This window comes from Girardinichthys multiradiatus, chromosome 18 (genome assembly GCF_021462225.1).
Source record: "Girardinichthys multiradiatus isolate DD_20200921_A chromosome 18, DD_fGirMul_XY1, whole genome shotgun sequence".
NCBI lineage: Eukaryota > Metazoa > Chordata > Actinopteri > Cyprinodontiformes > Goodeidae > Girardinichthys > Girardinichthys multiradiatus.
This window is the reverse complement of record NC_061810.1, coordinates 40,893,505-40,921,382: the sequence shown is the minus strand read 5'-3', so window position 1 is coordinate 40,921,382 and position 27,878 is coordinate 40,893,505. Positions and strand designations below refer to the sequence as shown.

Here is a 27,878-nt window from a genome sequence, read left to right as displayed (position 1 = left end):
ACGTGTGTGTGTGTCAGAGCTCAGCCCTGCGTGGTGTGTCACCTTGACGGCACAAAATCAGCATGAAATTCCCCAATCGTTCTCTTCTGATCTCTCATTAGCATAGTTAAGATATCTAACTGCGTCAGACATTAGACACACACACACACACACACAGCTTTTACCCCCAGCTGTAAGCTGTCAGTTCCTCTTATCTGTACAACACACACACACATAAACACACACACACATAAACTGCTCTTTTAGCTGGCATGCTGATGAGCGTTGCCTGCATCTCTTGGCTGCCTGTCACCAGTCTGCCACCCATGAGCACCAATCAGATGTGATTGGCCTGACTGACAGGGCTCTCTTCATCACACTGACAGTTAACCCTGCTGTGTGTTTTCCAGGGTTGTTGGTAAAATGCCTCCAGAAAGTTGCCTTTCTTCCTTCTCTCTGTTTCTGTAATCTCTTATTTACAGTTCTGACTGCCTTTTATTTATTTATTTATTTTTTTTTTTACAGCTTTGCTTTGTCCAACTGTCTGCTCCCATGTTTCGCTTTCCTCTTGCTTTCAAGATGCATCACAGTGAACACTTGAACTGATCACAGCCCAGTAATCTCTCGTTAATGTGTCTAATCTGTGTTACTGTCTGTCTGCCTCTGTTTGTGTCTGTTATCCAGTTCTCCTGCTGTGTCAGCCATCGTCGTGTTAGATCACCTCTAATACAAAGCCAATGTTTATGACAAAGCTCAACAGTTTCTTCTTACGGGCCATTGTTTAATAGACCTACTGGAGAAACTTTGTTCGTACAGGGTGCACCAAGTAACCATTTCTATTAGTCATAAATTATGTTTAATATTTACTGAAAGCCTGGATTGATCAGATTAATGTTTAATTGTATGCTTTTAGGACATACTGAGAAAAATAATCTGTCTGTTGAAGAATAATGATTAAAGCCCGCCCGGGACTGAGTGAGAACAGCACTGCTGATGGATAAGCGAACTGAGCTGTGGAGTAAACCCCTGGGAAATATTACTATTTGAGAAAATACCTAAAATAGATTTGTTAGGGATGTACCAATCTAATTTAGTTTTTTGTGCCAATCAGAGCCATTTATCCTTGGGCATTGGTTAATGCAAAGTTGCAGTGTCATACTTAATTAAAATTAGTGCCATGGGCAGTAAAATTAGGGTTCCTTTGCAATCTTGAAAATATGTAATTTATTAGGTTTTCTAGAAATTGAGTCAACCGTACTTTCTGGGTCTGGATAAGTGTGGAAAAGCATGTAGATCTACTTAAAACTACTTGTATTTCCCAATTTTTTTCCTTATCCCCATGTCCTTCCATTCTTTCTTTCTTGTGTCCTGCCATAGTTATTTTCTTGTCTTCCCATGTCTCCTTCCTTTCTCTTTCCTTTCTTCCTGTCTTTCATCCTTGTCCTTTTTTCATTTTCTTTCTATCCTTTCCTTGTTTCCTTTCTTTGTTGCTTTCCTTCCTTGTGTCCTATTGAAAGCCTTCCCTCTATAGCAATATCCGCCATAAATACAGAGTAAGTGTTTCTATTTAGTTTTAAAATGAAGAGAAGGGAATAAGAACTTTGAAAGTTAAGTCTGGAAAGCCAGGACATTTTTGGTGTTGTCATCATGTCCCACTTAACGTATTCGCTGATCACAATCCAGGGCAGTTTCCTGTTGTCCTGACAGCGGCAAATGTTTTGTCTCAACCTTATGTCCTGCAGGTCAGCCTCGGTATACTGCTCCAAGGTGGCATTAACTGTTAAGAAAGCTAATATCAAGTCAGCTTAAACATAGCATGGTGTTACCAGTTGGCTCTATAAATGTCAGACTCGAACTGCAGCACGTTTGCTCTGTTTTGATATGACTTCCTCGCATATTTCAACACATTTTTAGTTTGTCTTCATACAAAAACTACTGAAGTTATTTTTCTGTGTGGAGTGTGAGGAAATTTTCCCAGCATAGTAACCCTGAGTGAAAATACCACCATTTAATGGTATCAAAGTATAAACTACAAAGATTTGAAAAAAAATTGGACTGGATCTATTTGCTTTTATTTTAGGCTTAGGGTTAGCTTGACAATCGGCTCATGGCATCCCAACTGTAGTTTTAAAAGATTACCGCAATTTGACTGATGGGTGGCGCTCCTTTAGTTCCCACACCATACCTCTGTGTTCTTTGCTACTGGAAATATTTAGAAACGGCAGAATTGGTCTTAAACTATAAGTATTGAAAGAAGTAGTAGCTGATCAGCATGTGCAGCGACGGGCGGGGGAGGGGCAGCTTTAGAAATCTCCTAGGAACAGTATGGGGGAAAACTGTAGTGGGTTTGGAAGTTTTTTAAATGATTTGGACACCAGCCCAAGCCTATTTGGAAACTGCCTGTCGCCCGTAGACTGCAGGAGATAGGAACCAGCTTTCCCGCGACCCACTATGGAATAAGCGGCAGAAAATGACTGACTGACTGTTTCAGGTGGGCTATTTGCAAGTCTACCCGGCCAGCTGGGATATCTGAGCCATATGATGTGAACTGAGTGGGCAAAGCTGGTCACATGACACAGAAAGGCAGGATGCCGGAGCACTCTTTCTATTGCTATCAGTGTGATTGTAAAGGGTGGAAAACACTATTAGGGAGAATCTTGATTCATTGATCACCAAAATTATATGCATTGCTTTTAATGCTGGTTTTTAAGCTGTGCACATGAAAATGGGCTGTAATAAAAAAAAAAAGTCCACGAAACTCAGATACTCATGGGCAGCAGAACATCAATAACAAATATTGGGAGTTCCCTAATATTTGTATTAACACTAAAGAGGTTAGAACGATGGAGAAGAATGCAGTGATCTATAATGTGTGTTAACGACTGAACGTGTGTCCTCCATCACAGGGTTTTGCTAATTATGTTTGTGTTATACTTCTTCCTCCAATCAGTCATTTTTCACAGAGATCAAAGGTCAGGGTTCAGCTCCACACAGTTGTCCTTAAGGTGTAAGATTCATTGCCTTGCTCAAGGACCAGTTCAAACGACCTCTCTCAAACGGCCTTGACTGTAGTTATTCCAAGCACACTAGGCCACCTTGCCGCCCTTGCTTGTCTGATCCGCTTTGGTGTGTGTTAACATGGTGTGGGTTTTTTATTGTTTTTCCCCTCAGACCCTGTACCTGTGCTGGAGCTGGCTCAGCAGCTGCAGCTGAAGCTCCAGAGGATGCACGACATTGAGACAGAGAACACCAAGCTGCGAGAGACACTGGAGGACTACAACAAAGAGTTTGCAGAAGTTAAAAACCAAGGTTAGAGGGGGATAAATGGAGAGGTTTTTATTAACTCTTAGGTGGCAATAAAATAGACAAAATCTATCAAAATATTTTCCTTCCTCATTATGTGCTGGGGTGTTTGGGGACCACAAAATATGTTATTTTAAGAAAAGAGGAACTCTGTGGCAGCTCAGCAGAGGACAGTCAGACAATTATTTAAGTGATTCTTCAAATAATTCTTCAACTGCCCAATGCACTTTTTATTTGAAGTGTCTCCAACTGTTTTTTTTGAGATGCACCTGTGTGTTACTGGTATGCAGAGCATGAATATATGGCACTTCAAATACATACATCTTGCTAATTATACATCACAAGTGCTATAATTATAATGGCTTTTGCCCAGAAAATTCAATTCCATGCAGAAATGTTGGCCCACTGAAAGTAGATGAATGCTCTAAATATTTTACTGAATCAGTGGAGCTTGGAATGGTGGTCAACCTGTTGCTCTGCTGAGATGCTAAGGAAGCCAAGGTTGCTTTAATAGCAGCCTTCAGCTTGCCTCGTTGGGGTCTGATGTCCCATCTTCCTCTCGACAGTACCCCCGTAGATTTATGTCAGGTGAGTTTGCCGGCCAGTCATGCACAGTTATACCTTGGGTATTAAAGCAGGTATTAAAACTTTTGGCAGTGTGGGTAGGTGCCAGGTCCCGCTGAAAAATGAAATCAGCATCTCCATAAAGCTTGTCAGCAGAAGGAAGCATGAAGTGCTCTATAATGTCCTGGTAGATGACCGATAAAACACAGTGGACAAACACCTGCAGATGACGTGGCACCCAAAACGGTCACTGGTTTTGGAAACACTGGACTTTAAGCAGATTAGATTCTGTGCCTCTCTACTCCTCTTCCAGAGTCTGGGACTTTTATTTCCAAATATAATTCAAAATTAACTTTTATCTGAAGAGGACTTTGTACCAGTGAGCACATGTCCAGTCCCTTTTCTCCTTAGCCCAGGTGAGAATTCCACCTCTTGATTAAGAGTGACTTAACACAAGGACTGAGCCAGTTGTAGGTCATGTGCTCAAATAACATCTGTGTGTGGTAGCTCTTGAAGCACTGACTCAATTTGCAGTATTTGTGTTTCTTCCCCAAACTCTTGAATGGGCTTTGCTTTACAGTCCCCAGAAGGCTGCAGTTCCTGCATTCCTGTGCATTTTTCTTCTACCACACTTTTCCTTCCACTAAACCTTCCATTAATATGCTTGGAAACATCACTCTAAACAGCCTGCTTCTGTAGCAGTGACCTTTTGTGGCTGACCTTCCTTGTGAAAGGGTGTTGGTGGTCTGCTGGACAGCTGTTGAGTCAGCATATTTCTCCATGGTGGTGTAGGCTAAAACCATGGTCATCATTTCTGTAATAAAAACCCTTTCGTTGGTTTTTATGTAATTATTTACATTTTCTAAGAGACTGAATTTGGGATTTTCATTAGCTGCATGCCATAATCATCAAAATTAACTGAAATAAAAACTTAAAAAATGCGCCAGTCTGTATGTTTGTTTATTATCAAGACGCAGAAGGTAATAAGACGTCTGGACATCATGATGGATTTAAAAAAAATCTTTTGGTTTATTTCATACAGCATCTTAAGTATCTTTTCTGCACAATTGATATATTGTGATTTAAGTACCCTTTTCCTATTATGATTGTTTATGTAAAAAGAAAATCTGTACTTTAGAATATAACATCAAAACAAATTGAAGGGTCAAGTCCCTATTTGAATACATCTTAATGACTCATTCATATTTCAGAAACACAGAAATTGTACAAGGTTTTTCAAATTGGTTTTGAAGAGGGGAAAAAAACAGGCAGAGGTTCATGAATAAAAGACTACAGGGTACCTCAGGGTAGAGAAAGATGGAAAAACTGACAAAAGCAGAGAGATGAGTGTAAAGCGGTAATAAAAGTGCTGCAACTTCAGTCAACAAGGAGTGAGCGAGGGAGCGGGGAATGTTTTGGAATCCCCCTTTTTCCTCAGCGAGAGTTAATTGGAACAGCTCGATAACGGCATGGCTCCATTCTGCCATTGATTTTCCTGTTCCCTCATCCTTTATCCCTCCTTCCCACCTCAATAGATGGGGGATATTCAAACCCCAAAACACACTGTGAAACTCCCACTGCTGCTGAAACGCACACGTGGCTCGGCCCGCACACGTGCACATGCACACACACCGAAGCGCGCGGAGAGCAGAGGCCATTGATCCCCGCAACCTAAATGTTTAAAGTTCAGTTAAGCAGTTAAGGGGTAAGAGGGCTCTAAGGGGACTCTCCTATATTGATTATATGTCAGAGCAGTGAGACTGTAGTTTAAATCACACACACATACGTGCGCGCACACACAAAGTGCTAAGAGCCCTCAGTCAAAGGCAGCAGGCAGCATTGCTTTATATCATTGTCTCACTCGTTTATATCTCTCGCTGAGAAAGGCACACAAACACAGGCTGGTTTATTACTCCAGTTATGTGTTAGATTTATTTCAGGCTGCCCCATACAGAGCTCGGCCGTCAGCAGGTTATGGGATTTCAGTTCTAATGCAGCCCTAATGAAGACAACATATCTGCTGCTGGGGTGCGCTGAATATTCGGTACCAGTCGCGGATGTAAAGATTAGGCTGGAGCCATGGGGGCTACGGTCTGCGTCTGTGCTGACAGAGGAAGAATGTGGGATATGAAGCACTGTTCCTTAAAGGTCAAAATGCCCCATCAAACACATCATGGTCACTGCTGCCATTTATCACATCCTAGAAAGTGGTGATGGTCTATTTTTCTGTGTTATTTTACAAATTGCCTTTCAGTGTGTGAACACTTATCTTTCTGTCGTGATTTTGCTTCAGAGGTGACCATCAAGGCCTTGAAGGAGAAGATCCGCGAATATGAGCAGACTCTGAAGGATCAAGCTGAGAACCTGGCCCAAGAGAAGCAGCTCCAGCTACATAATGACTATGCAGAGAAGGAGAGGTATGATGACTAGCTTGACTGTGCACTGCAGATTCTTTGTTGTTATTATGAGGCTGTTTTGGTTCTCTGGGACACTGTGGCCCTCAGGCAGAATTATCAGCTAAGTGAAAGATAACTGTAAAGAATATTTAGGTGAACCGTTAAACCCAACTTCTATAGACCGTTGTTTACAGATGTCTACCAAAACATCCAGTTGCATTTGTGCACATACATGAATGAACAGAGATAATCTAGTAAATAAAATGTAAAGAACAATCTGCACCTTCAATTTTTCTGTTTTTTTTTAATTGTCCATCAACATACACTTCAGCCATTATTCTGGGTTTTAAACTTCCATTTTACCTTCGCTTGACTGGAAATTTGACTTTATTTAAACTTTGTTTTTTCATGCTTTGATTATTGCAATGTAAATAAAAACAAATCCTCACACTAGTCCAAATGTAGGGTTGTCACACTGGCCGCCTCCTAAGTTTATTCGAATCTGCATCGCATGAAGGTGCACTGGCCTCCATCGCCGATCCTACGCCTAATTCATAACTCCAGGTCCGCTGTGCTGTTTGTTCGAATATGAAACTTGTGTGATGGGTCATCATTTGTACCGGCCCACAAGGGTCCGCTAGGACTCCCCTCAGCTATAAAACATCCTTCAGAGGCCGCATCCCAACAAACGGCAAAAAAAAGAAAACAATGAGTCAGATCATGAGCAGAAGAAGAGAAAAACAATGCTTTTATTTAAGTTTCTTTCTTCTTCTTGCCAGTGCATTGTCGCCCCCTATGAGGCGGTAGTGACAACTGTTTATAACGGAGTAGAGCACCCTGGTTTAACTGGGCCAAAAAGTGTTTGATTCACAGCACGTCCTTGTTTGCGAGGTCCAGGTGGCTCTGAGTTCAGCTGGTCAGCTGCTTCTCTGTTCCAGCCTGCCGTTTGAGGCATAAAGGTAACCTTGCCTTTTTAGGGCTCAAATTGCAGAGCAAACTCCCTCTTCATGTTCGTTCTGCCCCATACCGCTAAATGTTTTTTATCTAGGTTAAAAACCCGATAGTTTTCCAGAACATTTCAAGAAATGTGTGGTCTATTTTACATGACCATCTTTTAGTTTTCATTTTAAGCCATTAGTTTTTGTTCTTATGATGTGCATGGTTAAATTCTTCATCTTATTGTGCGAAGCACTTTGGGGCAACTTTGCTTGTTTTATATAGTCCTGTATAAATAAAGCAACTTGATTTGAAACCACTGAACTTTGCTGTTCTTGTTCTTTTAAAGTCCTTTTTGATGAGAGGTTATTAAAGTGCTCCAGTGACCAGAGTTTTTCTCTTCTATGGAACATAGAGTAGCACTGCGCTGCCCCCACCTGTTGCTGCGCACTGTCAGTTAGCATACACAATGGTACCGTACTATTCATTAGCTTATAAGAAAGACACAATGGACTACTAGAAAAATATTTCAGGTCAAATAATTTTTTTAATTAAAAGCATTTAGATCATGTTTTGTATTTTAGCTGGAAATAGATCTGTAAATAAGAATCCCATGCAAGCCCAGTGAAAAGTGAAAGTGACAAAACTTTGGCTGTCATTTTTAGCATTTCATTTTTCTGAGGGAGACAATGCAGAAGAAGGCCCATGGTTGTAATAAACAGCTACTGGAAAAGGCTACTGGAAAATGTACCACTGCCTGAACAACATAGCTTCTGTTCTTAAGAGAAGAATGCCATGAAGGTGTCCTTTCCTAGGAGCGGTGCATTTAATGTAAAGATAATTAAACTAATTGTCTGAGATGCAGGAAGAGTTGTGCTATCTTGACTAAAATCTGGTGTAGTAATACAATAATAACCAGATCATGTTATCTGTAATCCTGTATGTTTAGAAAGGTACTCGGTGGTCTAATATTGAGTAGGTGTAATTAATGGTTGACCCAGTTATATGAATGTAGGATATGTTCTGATAAATGTTGATCTAAACAAGTGTTGTTTATATAACGAGCACTATAAAACTCATATTTTCAATCATTTTGTTTACTTTCTGAAGGTTTTTTAAAGATTTCTAGGCTTACGGCAGAAGATCAATTGTCCAACTGTATTTCCTGTACGTCAGAGTTTTATAGGCCCCTTCCTGTCTGCAGAGAGCTGACTTCCTGTGTCTGAGAGGGCTAGTAAATGGATGGCAACTCCTGATTCATTTTATCGTGCGAAGGAGTGAGTGAAGGAGAGAGACGGAGATGAAAGGCTGAAGTACAGGGCAGAAAAATAGAGATGACAGGAGAGACAGATTTGTGGGGGGGGGGGGCATCAAAGGCTGTCATAAAGGCCGTATTTGTGCTGGATTATTGATGTTTTTACACGCAGCGGCAATTTCTCAGTAGAGCCTAACTTTTTATGTGCTAAGAATGAATCTATTTTATTCCTGTGGTTTCTGCCCCCCACCCCCCTTCTGACTCAACCCCTGCTCCCCTCCCACCCCCCGGGTGCAGCTTGCCCCAGTGGCCAGACATTCCTGCCTAATAGGGCTGCTTAATGAGGAGTGGGTTGTGTTGTGGAGGATTTTAGTGGGGAAAACTCTTCAGAAATGGTGGGAAAATAGAGAATGGTTGCATTTTCCACCAAGTGTGAACATGAGTATAACTGACTCTCTATCTCTTTACTGTAAATTTGTGCTTCCTGCTCTGTTTTTCGCACGTCTTTAGGAAACTCCAGGAGAGTCAGGACTCCATGTCTTCAAGGTTGAAAGAGGCTGAACACAAGGCCCAGTCCCTGCAGACAGGTACCAGCCAACCTATTCTTCAGATTACAAACATGTTTGGCTGTTTTAGTTCAGCTGTGTTTTAAACTGTCACACAAAATAAGATGGGGGGGGTGGGGTTTGCTTCGAAATAAAATTTAATCAGAGCTGTAGAAAAAATAATACTTGTGAACTAGTCATAGAGATGCACCGATCAGAATTTCATGGTTAATTTCTGATCTTGTTTTAGTAAAGCTTTGATCTTACGGTACAGATTTTAAACAATCATATTTCACTTTTACTAAGGACTTTGATACAAGAACATTTAAGGACGGCACTGAAAATCTTTTTTTTTTTTCTCCAAGCCTTTCTCCTGTGAGTAGTCATTAATTATTTGTATTATGTGCATAGGCGAAGTCACACCATGCATGTAAGAAAGTCGCTCTAAAACAGGCTTTTAATACTATTACAGTTAAGATTTTTCAGGATCGTATTATGCGATTAATTCCCTCAGATCGGCTAGCAGTAATAAGCGTAAGGAGAATGTAGATCCTTACCCTCACTCTGAGGTTTCCAAAAAGGCTGTCAGTATTTCCATATCTAGCGTGATCCACAACAGACAGAGGATGGAAGTTCAAAATGATAAAATGTTCAGCCTTCTTGTTATCTGCTGTAAATCTTGCTCTTTCTTTGCCCCTCGCAGCCTGAATGAGCCACAGACATCTCTCCACATATTTTAGAAAACACAGCTTCTTTTTTATATGTTCTTACCTCTCTGTCCTTCCACTGACTGATACTAAAAGGAGCCAACTTTAAGTCTCCCTTACTCAGTAACCAATCAAATCCAAGAAATGCTGTTACCGCGACCTGGTTGCACTTACAGTACTTATGACGCATTCACAGATTTGGCAAAAGATTTTTAAGTTTCTAACCAACTGTTCACAGGTCCAGTTCCACTCACAAGTCAATTCTTTGTGCGTTTCTGCTTAATTTTAATCTGGACTGTGTGTGTGGGTTGACAAGGTTGAAGATAGTGTATCAGAAAACGCAAATTCCTGACTTAAATTAATACAGAAATGTCTGATGTGAAATATCCCTGAAAGTAATTTGTTAAAAAGGCATGTTCATCTCTGGTCTCTAGAAGAGATGCTAAACTAATAAAAATCAGTTTCATGTTTAGTTTTAAGCTAAACTGTAGCTGAAAAAAAAACAACTAACTCCTTTTTCCATGTTTTGCAGCACTTGAAACAACTCAGGCTGAGCTCTTTGATTTGAAGACAAAGTATGACGAGGAATCCACAGCAAAGTACGTGTCTTGCTGATCTATATGTGTGTTTACGGGGTGACTTTTCCCCTATGACCCCCTCCATATTCTGCTCTTGACATAATCATCCTGTTTTAGTGAATCTTCCTCCATGGAAACTCCCACTGCTTTCCCCTAACAGCTGGAATGTCTCCCACAACGCTCAGCAGCCTCCAAATCCCAGCATTACCCACTCACAGTAAATACTGAGAGGGATTGTAATGCATTTTGCAGATTCGGCAGAGCATCAAAAAAGATTTATATTTTTGCTGCGTAGTTTAAAGCGCTCTGTCTGATTTGTCCATTGCAACAGAGAGAGGAAGCCCACTTGAGATCTCAGACTTCAAGCCACACGGTTGTTTTTACAGGACCTGAAAGATAAGTTGGCTTAAGATACTCGAGCTGTGGGCCTCTATCATTATTGATCTTGTAGTAGTAGGCAGGATAAATGCTGCTTTTTCATGTCTGCACTCTACACTGAGAGACTCCTCAGTGTCTCAGGGTTAGTTATGGGAACTAAAACCACTCTAGCTTCAAGATTTCTTCCAGAAAGCTGAAAAATTGTATTGGTGAGGAAATATTTGACAAGAAGATCTGAAAAGTTTGGCACTCATTTGTGTTCAGCCCCTCTTACTCTGATACCCCTAAATAAAATCCAGTGCAATTAATTGCCTTTTAAAAGTAGCCTGATTAAAGGTTTGTTACAGAACCTTAGCGAACAAATAGGGTCACGAAGACCAAGGAAAACAGCAGACAGGTCAGAGATAAAGTTGTGGGTCAGATTATAAAACTAACAATGCACATCACTGAATGCACTATCTCCATGGGGAAACATGGTGGTGGCAGCATCATGCTATGGAGATGCTTATCAGTAGGGACAGGGAAGCTGGTCAGCTCCCTTTAAGATCTTGCACTTGAATCCACAAGAGAAGTTATCTTCAGCTACTAGAGATGTTGTCTCTATGATTATTGATCTCCTTGTGGCAGGCAGAATGAGAACAGAAGCTTTTCCATGTCTGCACTCCTTACTGCAAAGTGGCACTTTATGACATTCACACTCCTCAGTCTCTCAGGGTTGCTGGTGGGAACCAGAACCACCCAGGTGTCAGGACTTTTTCCACAAAGCTGAAAAATAATATTTGTGGATAAATAAATGTGAGAAGTTTATTGTTTTATTGATCGTCGGTGCACCGCAGGAAAAAGTGGAACTTTTTATCAAACTTCCTCGTTAAATTCGAGGTTGTTAATAAACCCTTCAAGGGCGTCCTGCTCGCATGCATGAAGTAGAGCCGAGAATCAACTTGGCTTTTAAAAGCTGCCCCTTCCAGTGCCGTTTACTCTGCCCCAGACTCGCTATGTCTCTCCATTACCAGAGTTGTTAAATTGATTGGCTGTTAAAAACAGATCGATTGCTCCTCTGTCTTCCTCAGAATATTTTTTTTTTTCCTTTTTCTTACACCCACACTTTATCTTTTATCTCTCAGCCTTGTGTGTTCGTGTTAGCGGAAATACCATATGAAGATACTGCATGCGGTATAAAGGCACCAATCAATAGTTTTTCATGGGGACACACCTAGTTTTTCCACTTCCGTGACCGTCTTGCACTTTGTCTTATTTTCTTAGAACTTCCCTTTTCTCTGTTTCCTCCTTTCATGTCAGACGAGAATCATCTTAAAAGGATGTCTATAGTCAGCCCCATTTGCTTGCAGGAGCTAATAACCACACGCCCACCTACATCCACACATGCACTCACATTAAAGTATATACACACTTGCTCACTCACTCACTCACTCATTCGTGAGCCTCAGGCAGTCAGGGTCCTTGACTATGTGGCGTGCTGTGATCTGAAATTTTAATGCAACGCTTTAAAGCGCACACAAACCCTCTCCAACCCTGCTCCCTCCCAGTCCTCGGAGTCCTTCCCCCTGTTTACTGCTTGGCTGAGCAAATCGCCAGTGTTTGGCTGAACACAACTTTTAACCCTTTAACTGAGTCTACTTTTACAAAAATGCCATTAATATCACGTGCACACACACAAACACACACACCCACTGACAGACGAACAGGCGCTTGCCATGTAAACTTCCCAATGAGGAGGACTTTACGTGACATAATCCGACCCCCTCCTACACCCCCTCATCTCTTGCTGCGTTTAGGTAATCCTGCCTTTTAAAATACGCACCCGTGCACACACACATATGACACACCATGAGAATCTGGTTGACATCGCACTGCCCAGAGTGAGTGTACGAGAGCATCAGCGGGAGGCAGGCCAGTAGATGTAGCTTTGACCAACCCCCCCCCAACCCCTGTGCCGGCACTGCGAGGGTCTGGCCAGCCGTTTTAATCGTTTAGTCCTTGTTAAAGATTAATGATTTATTGATTTCCAACCCCACAGGGTGCTTTAAGAGGGCATGCGTGTACAAATTTCTATAAATGTTTCTGCATGTTCTACTCTAGTTATCATTTCACTCCTAATAATCAGGCAAATTTAGGCTTTTTTTTTTTTTTTTTTTTTATTCATGTGTCCATTTAAAGCACCCAGAAACATAAAATGGCGCGAGGATATGCTCACACACACACACTCAGATCTTGCTTCGTTTTAAGCCTCCCTGAAATCCCTATGGTAACATACTGTGAAAATGCAATGTAGAGAAAGAAAAGAAGAGTGATGAAAGCTGGGGGGCAAAAAAGCAAGCCAGGGGGCTCGTCTTCCTCACTGAGGAAGACGGAATAAGAGTGTGATAGAGAAGGGGAAATGAAAATCTAAATCAGGGGAATATCCTGCTGGCACAGAGGACAGAGGCTGAGGAAGAGAGGGGGAAACATTGGGGGGAGGGGGGTATAGATGAAACGGGGCAAAAACTGCAGGGAAACACTTAAAGGGGGAAGAATAGAGGCAGGCTTGGGGTGGAAGAAGGAACAGATGAGTGAAGAGTGGGACAGAAGATCAGAGATGAGAAGGCCTGTCTGAGATGAAGTGCTTTCAGGGCTCTGGGTTCGTTTCCGAAGTCCTACACTAATGTCATTGGTTGCACCCACTAGCTTTCAAGGTACAAAAGAAGGGTCTATATGTGTAGTTTTGTCTGCTTTTTGTTTTTCTATTGCAGCTGTGTAAGTGCTCTATAGCACCTCCCTGTGGCTGTTGCATTATCTGTGTATGTTTATATTTTGGTGGCATGAAACCATACTATGTCCCCTGTTTTATTGTTCAGTGTTTGATAAATTAATTCCCCCTGGGTGCATTGGCAGGCCATGGACAGTTCCTGCCCTGCTCAGCGACTGACTGGCCGTTATCAGGATACACTGAAAATCCCTTCCCTGTGATCTGCTTTGGCCCTCAGCCTCCAGCTTTGCCTTTATAATTCCCAAATACAGCCAAATCCAAAGGTTATTTAAGAAGACTTTGTGCATCTGTACTTTGATTTAACGATCACATTTGGAGCAGGAGTAGCGCTGTATTTGGGTTGCATTACCACCCATAAACACTCTCCATTACAGGCTTTTTGAGCTCTGTGGCTCCCTGACCTTACGTGTGTGTGTGTGTGTGTGTGTGTGTGTGAGAGAGAGAGAGAGAGCATGCACACGTGCGCGAGAGATGGGGACTCAATACACACATAGGTCCTGCACTGTATAGCTTAAGACGGAATAAAAGCTGTTGAAGTAGCATACTATTATGTTGCCTAAACACACATCAGATCCTTTCAACTATTAAGGGAAGAATAAAAGCGGGGAGTGAAAAATTCTCCCACCCACATCTGATTCTCTTTGCTGCGTTGCCTGTGGCACAATGTTGACCTAATATCAGCTGTGTCTGTTTTGTTAAACGCATTCAAATCAGCAGCAGTACGCAGGCCTATGGGACATAACGCTGTTTCGCATACTGTGTCACACAAATACAAAAGCTGCGTAGGCTGTTGGGTTCCCTATCCAAAGACTGCAGTCAAATCAAAAGGTCCTAATGGAGGCAGCAGTGCACATATGTGCTCACATCTTTGCTCTCCCTGCCACTCATGTGTTCTTATCTGTGTCTTAAATAAGCATGCCCACATATAGTGTGCATCTTTGTGCTGCATTGAACACCATTTCTGAGGTCTTTATGTCCATTCTTTTTTCTACAGTGCTTTCATGACCCTTGCAGTTCATGTTCTATTACAACCACAGACTTAAGTTTATTTTTTATTGAGGATTGGTGGGATAGGCCAACACAACGTAGTGCATAATTGGGAGGTGGACGGAAAATTCTACTATATTAAAAAAATTCACCAATAAAAATCTGAAAAGTGTGGGGTGCTTTTGCATTCAGCCTCCATTACTCTGAAACCATCAAAGGAGCAATGGTCCTAAATATACAGCAAGAGTTGTAATAGAACGGGTTAGATCAAAGCATATTCATGTGTTCATATGGCCTAATCAAAGTCTTAAACCTGACTTTTGAATTTTTTATATTTTCATAACCCATCTGACTTAGCTTGAGCTGTTTTAAAAAGACCGGGTGGACCATTTTGTCCCTTGATGTGCAAATCTGGTGGAGATATATCTAAACAGACTTCCAGCTGTTATCCCAGCAACTGGGACAGAAGACGTAAAAAGAACACGTAGAAACAAACACTTAGAAGCATGTACACTCACACACATGTGAGCTTTACGGTGCAAAGTACCAAGGAGAAGACATGCACGCCACAGATTTTGATTTGTGGAAAAACTATAAATGTTCTTAATTGGTGTTGTGTTTTCTGTGGATTCCCTTTGAACTGTTACTTTTTAGATGATTGCAGTTCATTGTTATTGACCAGGACATAATTCAGGGTTTAAACGCATCAGAATTCATTTAACATACATGTACTGTGTATATTTTTCCCAGTACTCCTCCTGTTTGCAGGCAAAGTGTTGGCATTTCCATCACCTTATGGAAAATTTGAACATTTCTTTCCCAGAGTCTATTGAGATCTATTATTGCACAGATGTATTCTTGCTGTCTGACCTCTAGAAAGTGAGAGGTGAACCCTGGCCTCCATCCAGACCATTAGTCAGACACAATCGCACAGCTTCATAGCAGATTAGTCTACTGTATTATAGGACTTAGAGCTCTAATAATGTAATCCCTCTGTTTTAGTGTGGCCCGGGTTTTGGGGCTTACATGTGCACACTCACATGCATGGCACACATGTACACTTAAATACGTGTTTAAACACACTGCGCATGCAAGCTGTTTAAGTAATGGCGTTCACAATCAGTGGATTAAGGTGAAATTTAGACGGGAGCTAAATGGAGGCAGAATTTGTGAGAATTGTTTGCTTGTGTGTCTTTAAGGGTCTGTCTCATCATATTTTTCCTTAAATAAATTTAATGAATAAAAATGTCTCTTTCAGGGCTGACGAGATTGAGATGGTGATGACAGACTTGGAAAGAGCTAATCAGGTAATTAATGGACCTAAATTTATAGAATCAATTCCCCAAGAAATGCTCAATTAAACAATTGTTTTGTTTTTTTTAACTGCAAATGGCCACAGCGTAGAATTATAAAATGCTCTAGAATTAGCTTTCACTATTAAATCTAGATAGGTTTGGATAAGGAATGAATGGGAGAAGATACTTGTTTCCAGACTATTTTTCCATGTTCAAGTTTCCAGAACAGAAATCCTGGTTTTCTAGATATAAATGGCTTTAAAAATAAGTAATTTTTTATTCTAGAACTTGTGTAGCTGTCGCTATACTTGGTTTTTGAGATGTAGTTCTTCTTCAATACACTATTTAAAAAAAAAAGAAAACATTCTTTCAGAAAAGAAGAATGATGCAGAATGAGTAGTCCATGTGTTACACCCAGTTCAATCACCCAGCGTTGCTGTCATGACACTAAGAGATGATCCGTATCTGTAATAAACTGATCTACAGAAAACATTTCCAGATTAAAGCAGCCTCCAGCATCAATGTCATAATTTCTGGGTTGAAATTTTCTTCAGAATCAAAATCCTAGAATCCAGAATCATGGATATGTGAGGGAGATCATTAAACCATTAACATAACAAAAATCTCTTGTTATCTTTAGATAATAAGATAAGGAAACTGTATCTACAACTAAGAGGTCAAGATCAACTGAACATCAACAAAATGGGTCTTGGATGTTGAGATCTCAAGATGATAAGCTAAAGAAACATTTTCACACCTAAACGAGCTCAGTGTCTCCCTATCTTAAGATAACGAGGCAGTGGAAAAAAAAAATAAAAGCTTATATTATTTTGAGACAATATAAAGAAGTTACTTCCACAGCAAGATAGGTTTAACCTTGTTTTCTTGAGTTAATAAAACTGTCTTGTCCTAAGGAAAGTACTTAAACCTGAGGTTTGGATTTGTAAAATTATTTTTACAAAAACATTTTTTAACAAAAAGTAAAGAAAAAGTATGACATTAGGCTTTCTCTGTGTTCCCTTTTCATCTAGATAATGAGATATAGAACTAATCTCTAGATAATTTCATTGAGACCATTCAATGTTTTTAATACATTTTCCGTTTTTAAATAATTGACTGGACAACCATCTATGTTCACAAAACTTCATTTCTACAACAGGCAGCCATTTTTCAGGTGGTGTAATGGGTTTTTTGCACAGCCTTGTAGCTCCTGTTGCTTAGAAATGAGATTAAACGTGTTCATCTTTTATGGTCTAAGATATTTGACTGGGAGAGTTTAAAATGTAAGTGTTGAAAAGTCTTCATTTACACATGGAAAGTGCATAGGAACCCTGAATGTCAGAAACGTCTGCTGTCTGTGTTAACCCTGTAACACTGAGCTAAAACCGTGAACTGGTGTTAAAATAAAAAGAAACCCATTCTGACAGTCACTCCTTTTATTATGTGTAAACAGTGTTGCTGTATAAACTTGACCCCACCCTTGTTGTCTTGCTGCAGAAAATATTCACCTGAGCGCCGTCTGTGTATTAATCTGCCTGAAAATAGTCCTGAACAAGCACGCTACTTGTTTTCCTTGGAGCAACACTAATGTGCAGATGTTTGAAGAAATAATTAAGCTCTTTCTAAAAATGCACCGTGTATTTTGACTATTTTATGCCCAAGGAGAAAAGCCGAGCTAGTTTATGTTTCTCTGTTTAGACAACCTGGTTTTCTCTTTGAGGAAGAAAAATGTAAATTGTTACTCATAGTCACTTACCGGTTCGAAATCTATAAGAAAATGAAACGTAAATCCTTAAATATCCTGCCGGTTTTCCATGTTTGCTGCACACCTAGTGAACTCATCCAGCTGAACCCAACCTCCCAGCACACCCTCTGCCCTGGTGTTGTTAATATCCTTTTGCTATCTGTTAATGACATTGTTGTTAACTTTCACTGTTAGGCCAAGAGTATGATTTTGGTTAAAGGGCCAGCATAAGCATGTAATGTTAATATTGGCCCAAAGGTTAACGCTCGACCATAATGCCACTCATACACACACACACACAAACACACACTCTCTCGCACTGTTCACACTCTTGGTTTGAGGTTTACTGAGGGTGACAGCGTGGCCTACAGCTCAGTCAGACTTTTTAGAAGCTTTTACAAGAAGAAAATGGAAAACAGGAGTTTTTTTTTGTCTGGACTAGCACTTTAACTCCCACCCAGTCAATAACAGCTCTCAAGATGGTTGCAATTAGGAACGCTGTGAAATCGGCTCCCTGTAACTCCTAATGATGGCAAGTTGGGCAGTGTAGCGGATGATTCCAGACTAGAGCATGGCCGTGTGCTTATAAATGTATGGACATGCTTATTATTTCTGTTCTTTAGAAAAATATATTCAGATTTATTAAGGAAATATCAATTCTTTTGTTATTTTACATTATAAATATTCCCCGTTGTGTTATTGAACATTTGTTTGGGCTGTAAAAGGGGCCATTTCCTTTGTATACAAACGCTTCACAGCATGATGGCAGATTGTGTAATGGAAAACCTTTATGCCCTAACTTTATTACCTTTGGCTTGACACTCGTGCGCTCTAAGGGATTCTCTTTTCTGCGCATTGAAGTTAACATCCTCGGGTTTTATCAATAACTGTAAAGAAACCGAGGTGGAGTGGAGAAAGTAACATTGTGTACATTGAAGTTGATGATGATCAGATAAAGCTGGGTTTACAGTTTAATTTCCACCTATCCAGAATCTCCAGTTTATATTTGTGTTTCTTTCCAGCGAGCAGAGGCAGCCGAGAGGGAGGCGGAGGCGCTCAGAGAGCAGATGTCATCAACTAACCAATCCCAACGGCTCAGCAGTCCCACCAAGGCCGACCCTGACTCGGTAATACGCTTTCATTGCTTCCCTGATGGGCTGGTAAAAAAGCCGCTGATTGGCTAAATCATTTTACTCATGTAGCTGTATGTTTTCACTAGTATTTATTCACATAGTATTAAAATGACCTTTTCTGGGAATACATTGCTTAAATAGGTGAATCATTTATTTTTGACTTATGCACAGTAGATGTGTAGAACTGTGGTTCGATGGTTGTGATTTTCATGGCTGTTTTAGTAATAATGGTTTTGATTTATTTGTTCCCAGTATGATCATGATTTAAAGGTTTAAAGCTGATTATTATGCTTTAATCAGTAGTAGTGGTAGTAGTAGTATTGGCATAAATCTATTAACCCATGGCTTTGATATTGCAAGATTATCAGACAATTTCTTACTAAAAATAAGCTCAAAATCTCCTAACTTCAAATAGTTCAGATAAGAAAACAAGTTTAAGATTATTTTTTTCTCAACATAATGATACTATGAGACTTATCAGCCAAAATTACTTAAAAGTTCTGTTATCAGTATAACCAGCAAGCACTCATCCATGATCCTGAGATAATTAGATGATGAAATTATTTTAGTTTAACAAGAATTAAATTATGACATTATTTCATATGTTTTCTCAACATCATGAAACAAGCTTGAGATTATGTTTTCTCAACGGCTAAAAAGAAGTGAAATTGTTCTTGTGGCAAACCCCCAGTCGGTCGTGGCAGATGGCCGCTCACACTGAGCCTGGTTCTGCTGGAGGTTTCTTCCTGTTAAAAGGGAGTTTTTTCTCTCCACTGTCGCTACATGCATGCTCAGTATGAGGGATTGCTGCAAAGTCAACGCCAGTGACTGTCCACTGTCTCTACATGCTCATCCAGGAGGAGTGAATGCTGCAAGTCACTGACTGGATGCAATCTGCTGGGTTTCCTTAGATAGAAAAACTTTTTATCCAATTTGAATAAAAAGCTAACTCCGACTGTAATGTTCAATTGTTAGGATTAATAGGAATGTATGTACCTGACTGTTGTGAAGTGCCTTGAGACGACATGTGCTGTGAATTGGCGCAATATAAATAAAACTGAATTGAATTGAATTGAAAAAAAATAAGCTTCATATTTTATTATCTTGAGATGAGCGAATAAAACTTTCAATAAGCGGAAGCCAACATTATCTCAAGATAAGAACACTTATCACTGATGAATAGATCTCATACTGGGATAATAAACTCATTTTGTTGTGATAACAAACCAATCTGGAGATCTTGTCTCAGATTACAGAATAACAAGATCAAACTGTATATGTAGTTAAGGATTAATATCAAGATACTAACTTGAGCAAGTCATATCTACTTTGATAAAAATCAAAATCTTTGCATTACATTGGCGTTTTTACATCACTGACTGATTTGAAATAACTAATTTAATTCTCCAAACACACTGATAATAAAACCCAAACACTGTTAATGAAAGCAATGAAACCAGTTGAAACCAAAAGATTCAAACTTTCAAAGAGATTTTTGATCATTTGAGTCCAGAAAAGTCAATTTTGAAAGTTAGAGCTTGGTCAGATGGACTGAATACAACAAGGAGTAAACATAACTTTTTGGATGGTTTTGGCTTTATTTAGAAGGACGATTCTTAAGAGACTCTAAAAAATGTTTTCGATGTTGAGAAGCTCAATAAATAACTTTTTACTTTTGTGGCCTGTAGGAGCAGGCATCAGAAGGGGCATCGCACTCAAACCTGGAGGTGGAGCTCAGGGCCAAAGAAAGGGAGACTGCCCAGCTGGTGGAGGATGTCCAGAGACTGCAGGCCAGCCTGACCAAACTCCGAGAGACCACCAGCTCCCAGATCTCTCATCTGGAGCAGCAGCTTGGCAGCAAGTCTGCAGTTCTCAAGGTACCAACAAAGCATCCATTTCCTCTTTTTTTCTGTTGGTTTTTTGCTCAGCCTTTCGGCCATAAATGTTTTAGGACTCTCTAATTTCTGCACATTTTCCTTTTCCGCTCTGTGTTGTAATTCTGTTTGTATCTATAATCATGTTTACATGTTGGGTTTGTTTTCATCTGAACTGAACCACTGGAACATGTCCATGAAATATTCACTTTTTATGTTGTTGTATCCCACAGGAACTGGAAGAGAAATTGGAAAGGCAAGCTGACTATGAGGAGGTCAAGAAAGAGCTAAGGTGGGTTTAAAATAGAGGAGGCATAACCAGATGCATATCCTCATTTTAGGTGTAGATACCTAGAGGATGCTGTGAAAGACTGCATGCATGTTTGCATTAAAGTGGGCTGAAAGTTTGTTTTTTGATCCCTTCAGTATCCTCAAGGCTATGGAGTTTGGAAGCGACTCAGTGCAGGTAAAAACACTGTTGAAATAATGCACATCTAATTAAATGATTGACCAACGAGTAAATTGGTAAACGTCTGAAGAAAAACAAAAAATGAACAGACTCATTAACTCTTCATTCCACCGTTCCTCATCATCAGGACTCTTCCAAACCTCTGGAGGTGCTGCTGCTGGAGAAGAACCGGACTCTTCAATCAGAGAGTGCCGCTCTGCGCATCGCCAACACTGAGCTGAGCGGTAAGTTTGTATCCACGTGAAGCGGTTGTTAAGTGGAGGGTATTCGCAAAAGATACCTGGAGAAGCAGAGTCCAAAAATCTTTGACGGCTGCAAGTTTAGCTTCAGGTGAGGCTGAGCAGGAATGTAAGAGCAAGGCAGAGAGTGAGATGTGGACCCATGAACAGTGGCATCAAAAAGTAGGTTTTATTTATTTAAACTATAATATACATGGCTAGTGTTTATAGATTAAACCTTTATGGAGAAAGGATCAGAAGAATGAATGCTCTGTACAAGGTAAAAAATTAAAAATCAGTTTAAGAAGGTGTAGAAATATGTTTTTGCCAAGGCTCTAACTGTGCTCTGACCTAAACATCATCAAAAGTACAAAAAGAAGTGAGGTTGCTAGATTATATCATCAAATTATTCAATTATTCTGTTAGTTGTTCACAGGAACATACATTTTTCTTGGGTCCTGAGACTTTTTGATGCCACTCTGTGTGTAAGTTCTTTTTCTCTGAGAATACTTAAATACTTTTTATTGAATTACTCAAACGTTGTCACCACCATCCACAGATTCATGGGCTTAAAATGAAAAACGCATCATGTGAAACCTTTGTTGTGGTACAAAGATGTTGCTTTTACCTCACATTTTACAGAGAAGCATCTGTTGTGTTTTATAAATACACCAGCAGGAGGGTCAAACTGAAAGGTAAAAATAAAAACTAACATTGTACAACAAAAAAACGAGGCCACCGTTTTCCTCTGTTCCTTACACCAGGACTCCTCTGCCCTCTGCAAACTGTGTTTATGGATTTGAAATGTCATTGCTTTAGGCTTGAATAGTTGAATAGCTTAGAATTGATTAACATTCACAGTGAGAGGAGCTTACTGTCTTATTTGATCATGTTAAGTCTCAATGGTTATGCATTAAAATAATTCTCCCAAGCACTCTTCAAGATGAATTGTAGTTGTTAAGACTGGGGAAATGTAGTTTTATGTCTGTATGTTCTGGTTATTGTAAAACAATATTGTTTTGTCAGTATAAGGAAAAAACCTGCTGCTCAGCGGACTGTAAAACCTATTAGTAACATCAATCAGTGTTTTTATTATTTCCTTTTCTTTGACAAACGTTTATGCTTTCTTTGTACCTGGAGTGTTCTCAATGAACTAAAAGACTCTGATGCATCATCTGCAGTGGAATAAGAAGAGCGTTGAAGAGGACTCGCCCAGTCTGTTGACTCCACAAGGAAACAGTTTTTTTTTTACTCTGTTCAGCTATCTACATTGTCTGTGAGAGAAAGTGAGATGGAGCCTTGGGCCCGGCTAATCTGTCCAGGTGGCACAGTTACAACTGTTTTGTTTGTCCTGTTTTCTTCCAGGCTGTGGCTTACAAGAAAGGTTAAAATCACAAATGCATGGGCACTTTGTCTGGGGGGGATTGGCAAAAAAGGAAAACACAAAGTTCACTAATTAAAAAAAAAAAAACTTGACTAAGATAACTCTCAACTTTTTTATTTTCTTTTTTTTTTCTCTCTCGTTTTGGAACCCCCTTTTTTGTTGACTCCCCCATAATGCATTGTGTGTTTTGACCTTTCTTGTAGGGTCAGCCAGGCGAAAAGGGACAGAAGAGTCCACAACGAAGGAGGACGCCGTCAAGAGCGACCCCTCTTCCTCGCCACCTCCTCCACCTTCCTCTCTCCCCTCCTCCTCTCAGCACCCATTATCTCGCACTCACATAGACCCCCTAAACACTGCCACCACCAGCAGCGAAACTCAACCCTTCACTCCCACGGGCATTGGACAGGAGCTGTACTCCCCCATGTTCCCCCTGGTTGGCAGTAAGATGGCTCTGAATTCTCTGATTCAGCGGCAGCTGCTCCAAACGTTCTATTCGAAAGCCTTGCAGGACTCCTCGGGAATCCACAGCGGTGCCCTGCTGTTCACCCCCTTCACTCCGGCCCTCAGCTCCATCCCTACCTCCACCCCTGGCTCAGGGTCCGCTGCCATCCCCCTGGCAGCCAGCAGCCCCCAGCCCCCTCCAGCCAGTCCTGATATGGCTCCCGTCAACGGGAGCAGCACCGTGGGCAGCGCCCCTTCCCCGTCGCCCAGCCACTCCGACGCCACCACGGGCAGCGTCCTGGACGGGGAGGACATGGACACCGCGGAGATCGCCCGTCAGGTGAAAGAGCAGCTGATCAAGCACAACATAGGCCAGCGGGTGTTTGGGCACTACGTGCTGGGACTGTCTCAGGGTTCAGTCAGCGAGATCCTGGCCAGACCAAAGCCCTGGAACAAGCTGACCATCAGAGGAAAGGAGCCCTTCCACAAGATGAGGCAGTTCCTCGCTGATGAGCAGAACATCCTGGCGCTGCGCAGCATTCAGGGACGACAGAGAGGTTAGTGTGTGTCTTTAATCTATCTGTACGTCGGTGTGTGTGTGTGTGTGTGTGTGTGTGTGTGTGTTCACAGCCCTGCACAGAGCTATTGATTAGCTTGTCAATACAGACTAGCTTTTTTATTTTGCTTTCTCTCTCCTGCCTCCTGTTCTGTCCCACACCTGTGTGTACTGAATGAGTTCCTAGTCGCACACTGATCCCAAGAGCCTCTCCTAGCTATTGTGATCAATACAGAAACCTTTCACACATCAATAGTATTGATCGGAGGGAACTAGGAGGAAGGCAGGGGTCCTGTTAACTGTGGGTAGATTCGATTAGCCCGGGCCTGCTTTTCTTAACGCATCAGGACATTTCTGATTGAAGGTGGCCTCGGTGCAACATAAGTATTATAAAATTAACCTGCACTTTGTCTGCCTCTGCTTTAAAAACGCCAAGCACGAGTCTGTTCCTGCCGTGGTTTTAATATTCTCATTGGCCACAAGTGGTAAATATCAATTAATTTACAGGTGTCCCTCAATAAATATGAATATCATATTAAAAAATGAATTTATTTCAGTAATGTAGTTCAAAAGGGAAAGGGATATAATTCAAGCGATAATGTTTGTTAATGTAGAGGATTCTGGCTCATTGCCAACAAAGATTTTAAATTCAAATTCTCTAAGAATTAAAAATTTAGGTAAGATATATGAAAATGGAAAAATTAAATCACCATTTTGATAAAGCTCGTCAGCAAAGGGAAGCATGAAGTGGTCTAAATCTTGCTTTTAGACAGCTGGACTGACAGTAGACCAGCACCAATGGATGATATGTCTCCCTAAATCATCACCGACTATGAAAAGTTCACACTGGCCTTTAGCAGCTTGGATAATGTGTCTCTCCACTACTCCCTCTGTCTCTGGGAGCTTCATTCGCTAAATGAAATGCAAAATTTACTTCACCTTAATTTTTTTTTCCTTCCACTTAACTTTTCTACCATATTCTTGGATTACATCGCTTTGTAAACAGCCAGCTTGTTAAGCAATGACCTTTTGCGGCCTACCTTTCTTGTGTCAGTGACAGTCTATAAAGTCAGCAGTCTTCCTGTGATTGTGTAGGCTATAACATAACGTATCTGTTTGGAGAGCAGAATCTTCCAATATTGTTAAATATTGCAATGAGGATATCGATTAACGATTAATTCACATTTTCCTTCTATCATCACAATGCCTCCAAATCTCTCTCCTTGAGCTTTAGGATCCCGGTCAGTCATGGACAGTAAAGGTCCATCTAAGTGGCCACATGGATTAAGGGATAGCAGGATTTAAATGCATAGCACTTAAAAAAGTGTAGCCTACCTAAAATTAAAAACACCTTTTATTGGTTTTATTGGTCTAATATGTAATATTCTTGTTTTCTGATAAGCTGAATTTTTGTTTGCCATTAGCTGGAAGCCATAATCATCAAAATTAACAAACAAATAGTTGAAATATAACAATCTGTATTTCTGAAAAAACTTCAATGATATTCTGATTTATGGAGGCGCACCTTTTTTCTGTAATGTCCATCGGATGGAACAATGTGCACCACATAGTCTAGTTGTAAAGAGGAGCAAAGCAACACCAAAGTGCTGTAACATAGTGTGTGGTGTATTGTTTTTAACAGAGGGCTCGGGCCAGCCCCAGCTTAGCCGAGTGTTTCAGGACGCTCCGAAGCGGAGAACCCACTCCAATACACCTTCACACACAGGTCTGTCCCGTCCACATGCAGAGATTCTGGCACGTTGTGTCTGTGTGGCATGTTTGTGTTGGGGTAAACGTGTTCCAATGGTGTGTGTGTGTGTGTGTGTGTATGTATGCGTGCGTGCGTGTCACCGTTTATTAATTGCGGGCAGGCATACAGTTATAAATGTGCCTTGAAGGTAACCACACAGTTCCAGTGACATGCGTCAAGGGAAAAACCGGCATGAGAATTTAGGCTTTTTATTCTCGGGGTTATTCTGTGGGGAGCTTTTTATCTGACGACATGTGCATGTGTGCGCCCCAAAGGGAGAAATGAAGGAAGCCTCTCCAGTTCTGTTGCTGTGTAGTTCAGTGGTGGGAATGTTGTTCTTTGTGCTGTGATATCCTGGCGCCTATCAATAAATTGGAATATCATCAAAAAGTTAATTTATATCAGTAATTTAATTAAAGAAATTAAACTCATTCATACTCACTCAACACGGTGCGATTTATGTCAAGAGTTTGTTTATTAAGGTTTTGGCTTACTGCTGATGGAAATTCAAATTGTAGTTTCTCCAGAAAATGTGGATATTACATTGGTGAAAACAAATAACATGTTAAAAAGTATAGGACCAGTGCTTGAAGAGCCACCAAACCCACAGAGGAATCAGAGACATGGTCTACTCCTGAACCTTTGACGACAAGTAGAAAAAGAACTGGACTTCTTGCGAAGTGGTCCAAAGTTCTCTTTTCAGATTTATATAATTATTGTATTTCATTCACAGCGTTTTTATCAAGTCCAAAGTCAGAGCAGCCATGAAATTTTAGATCACTTCATGCTGACAAGTTTTATGGAGATGCTGACTTTATATTCCAGCAGGCATCTGCCAAAGGTACCAGAACCTGCTTTAATGGCCATGGTGTCACTGCGGGATTGGACTGCAAGTTATTCAGGCAAAAGGAGCCCTGACCAAGTATAGAGTGCATATACTGTACAGTACAAGGACATACTTTTCCGTAAACAGACATTTCTGTATTAAAAATCATTTTAAATTCTCTATGTAATATTTTGAATTTTCTAAGAGACTGAAATTTGGGTTTTTACTTGCTATATACCATAAGCATAAAAATGAACAGAAGCTAATGTTTAAAATAAATCATTCTGCTTGTTATGAATCTATACAGGTTTCCCTTTGAGAACTGAATCGCTGAAATAAATGAACTTTTTGATGATATTCTAGGTTGGAGACACTATTTCATGTCCTTGTTGGCTTCATTCTGTTTGTTACGCTCTGTTGTTATTCCTCCTATTTTATTCTTAACACACCTTGTTGTCTCTTCCTGTTCCCTTGTCTTTCCCTTCCAGGTAACATTACTGCTCGCGTCCGCACACCAGAGGCAGGCTCAGATGAAGCTATCAAGTCCATCCTGGAACAGGCCAAAAGAGAGCTGCAGGTGCAGAAAGCCGGTGAGTTCTAGTTTATTTCCTCATCTCCAAGGTAGCCAGAGCGTTAAAGATGGACATTATGTCTGTGTCTCTCCTGACGGCCCATTTCCTCTTCTTTTAATAGACTTGTCCCATGCTCAGCCTTCTTACACGGGACTAAAAGGAGGGGGCGGAGGTGGCATAGGGAGCGGAGGAGGCAGTGGATCAGACGAAGCTATCCGCTCCATCTTGGAGCAAGCGCGCCGAGAGATGGAGGCTCAACAGGCTGCGTTGGAGCCCATTCTTAAAGCTTCATCTGCATCTTCCTCCTCTGCATCTTTGTCTCAGAGAGACATCCTGAGCTCTACTCTTACCGCCCCGCTCCCACCCTACAACCCCCTAGCTCTCTCCCTCAAGAAGCCTCCGAGTTCCCACTTATCCTCGCCTCCGTCCCCATCTCCAGTCCTGGACTTCAGCTCCGGTGGAAAGAGAGAGGGCCGAGCTTCCTCAGGTATCGACATGTCGGCTGATGGGGCATTCAGGTTGGGCCGCTCCTCTGAGGGTACTGCCCGCCCCGGAAGCGCCATAGGAGGGGGTTACTGGAGAGAGCAGTGGTGGAGCAACATGCACTCAGACCATCGGAGGACCATGTCCAGCCAGGTGGGAGAGGAAAACCACAACCAGGAAGACTCCAAAGAGGTGAGAGCCAAGGGAAAGGAAACCATTTTGTTTTATTGTGTCTGATCTAAAGTCAGAGTTCCTTCGCTGTCTGGGAAACTCTGCAACAGTATGAAGTTTCATTTGTGTTGTTCGAGGTCTGAATGGTTGTGGACAAAAGATAATTCAATGTAAAAATGCTGCACTTCCAGACTTCTTTTCTTGTCACCATGTCTATGTAAGAAGTATCTATTTGTCTTTCTTTTTCTTAGTCTGTCCATCCTCCTGTCTTTCTATCTATTATCATTATTCATCCATCAGTCCATCTTTCAATCCATCCATCCTTTCCTTTCATTCATCCTTCTGTCCATCCTTCCATCTATCATTCATCTATCCATCTGTTTTCTGTTTCCTCTACCCTTCTATCCATCTGTTAGTCCATCTACCATCTGATTTTCCATGATATATAAACAGTGGCCATTGTTTATGTATCTATCTATCCATCCATTCATCTTTCCATTTAAGTCTTCATCTATCCATTTCCATCTGTTTATCCTTCCTTCATCCGTCTATCCATCTATGCATCCA

General features: G+C 41.0%; 1 protein-coding gene across 4 annotated transcripts in view; it reads left to right on the top strand.

The window, feature by feature from the left end:
- The window catches only part of cux1b (cut-like homeobox 1b), an 87,003-nt gene that overhangs the window by 38,543 nt on the left and 20,582 nt on the right, over nt 1-27,878 (top strand). For 2 of the 4 annotated variants that reach the window (XM_047390627.1, XM_047390626.1), the window contains exons 5-18: nt 3,151-3,288; nt 6,140-6,263; nt 8,944-9,020; nt 10,218-10,284; nt 15,654-15,702; nt 18,457-18,561; nt 20,256-20,444; nt 20,675-20,733; nt 20,868-20,907; nt 21,038-21,134; nt 22,716-23,510; nt 25,152-25,235; nt 26,574-26,675; nt 26,779-27,332. In XM_047390627.1, the coding sequence (XP_047246583.1) occupies nt 3,151-3,288; nt 6,140-6,263; nt 8,944-9,020; nt 10,218-10,284; nt 15,654-15,702; nt 18,457-18,561; nt 20,256-20,444; nt 20,675-20,733; nt 20,868-20,907; nt 21,038-21,134; nt 22,716-23,510; nt 25,152-25,235; nt 26,574-26,675; nt 26,779-27,332 (2,480 nt within the window). The remainder of the gene's footprint in view (nt 1-3,150; nt 3,289-6,139; nt 6,264-8,943; nt 9,021-10,217; nt 10,285-15,653; nt 15,703-18,456; nt 18,562-20,255; nt 20,445-20,674; nt 20,734-20,867; nt 20,908-21,037; nt 21,135-22,715; nt 23,511-25,151; nt 25,236-26,573; nt 26,676-26,778; nt 27,333-27,878) is intronic. The other 2 variants (XM_047390628.1, XM_047390629.1) reach the window with 2 other exon arrangements.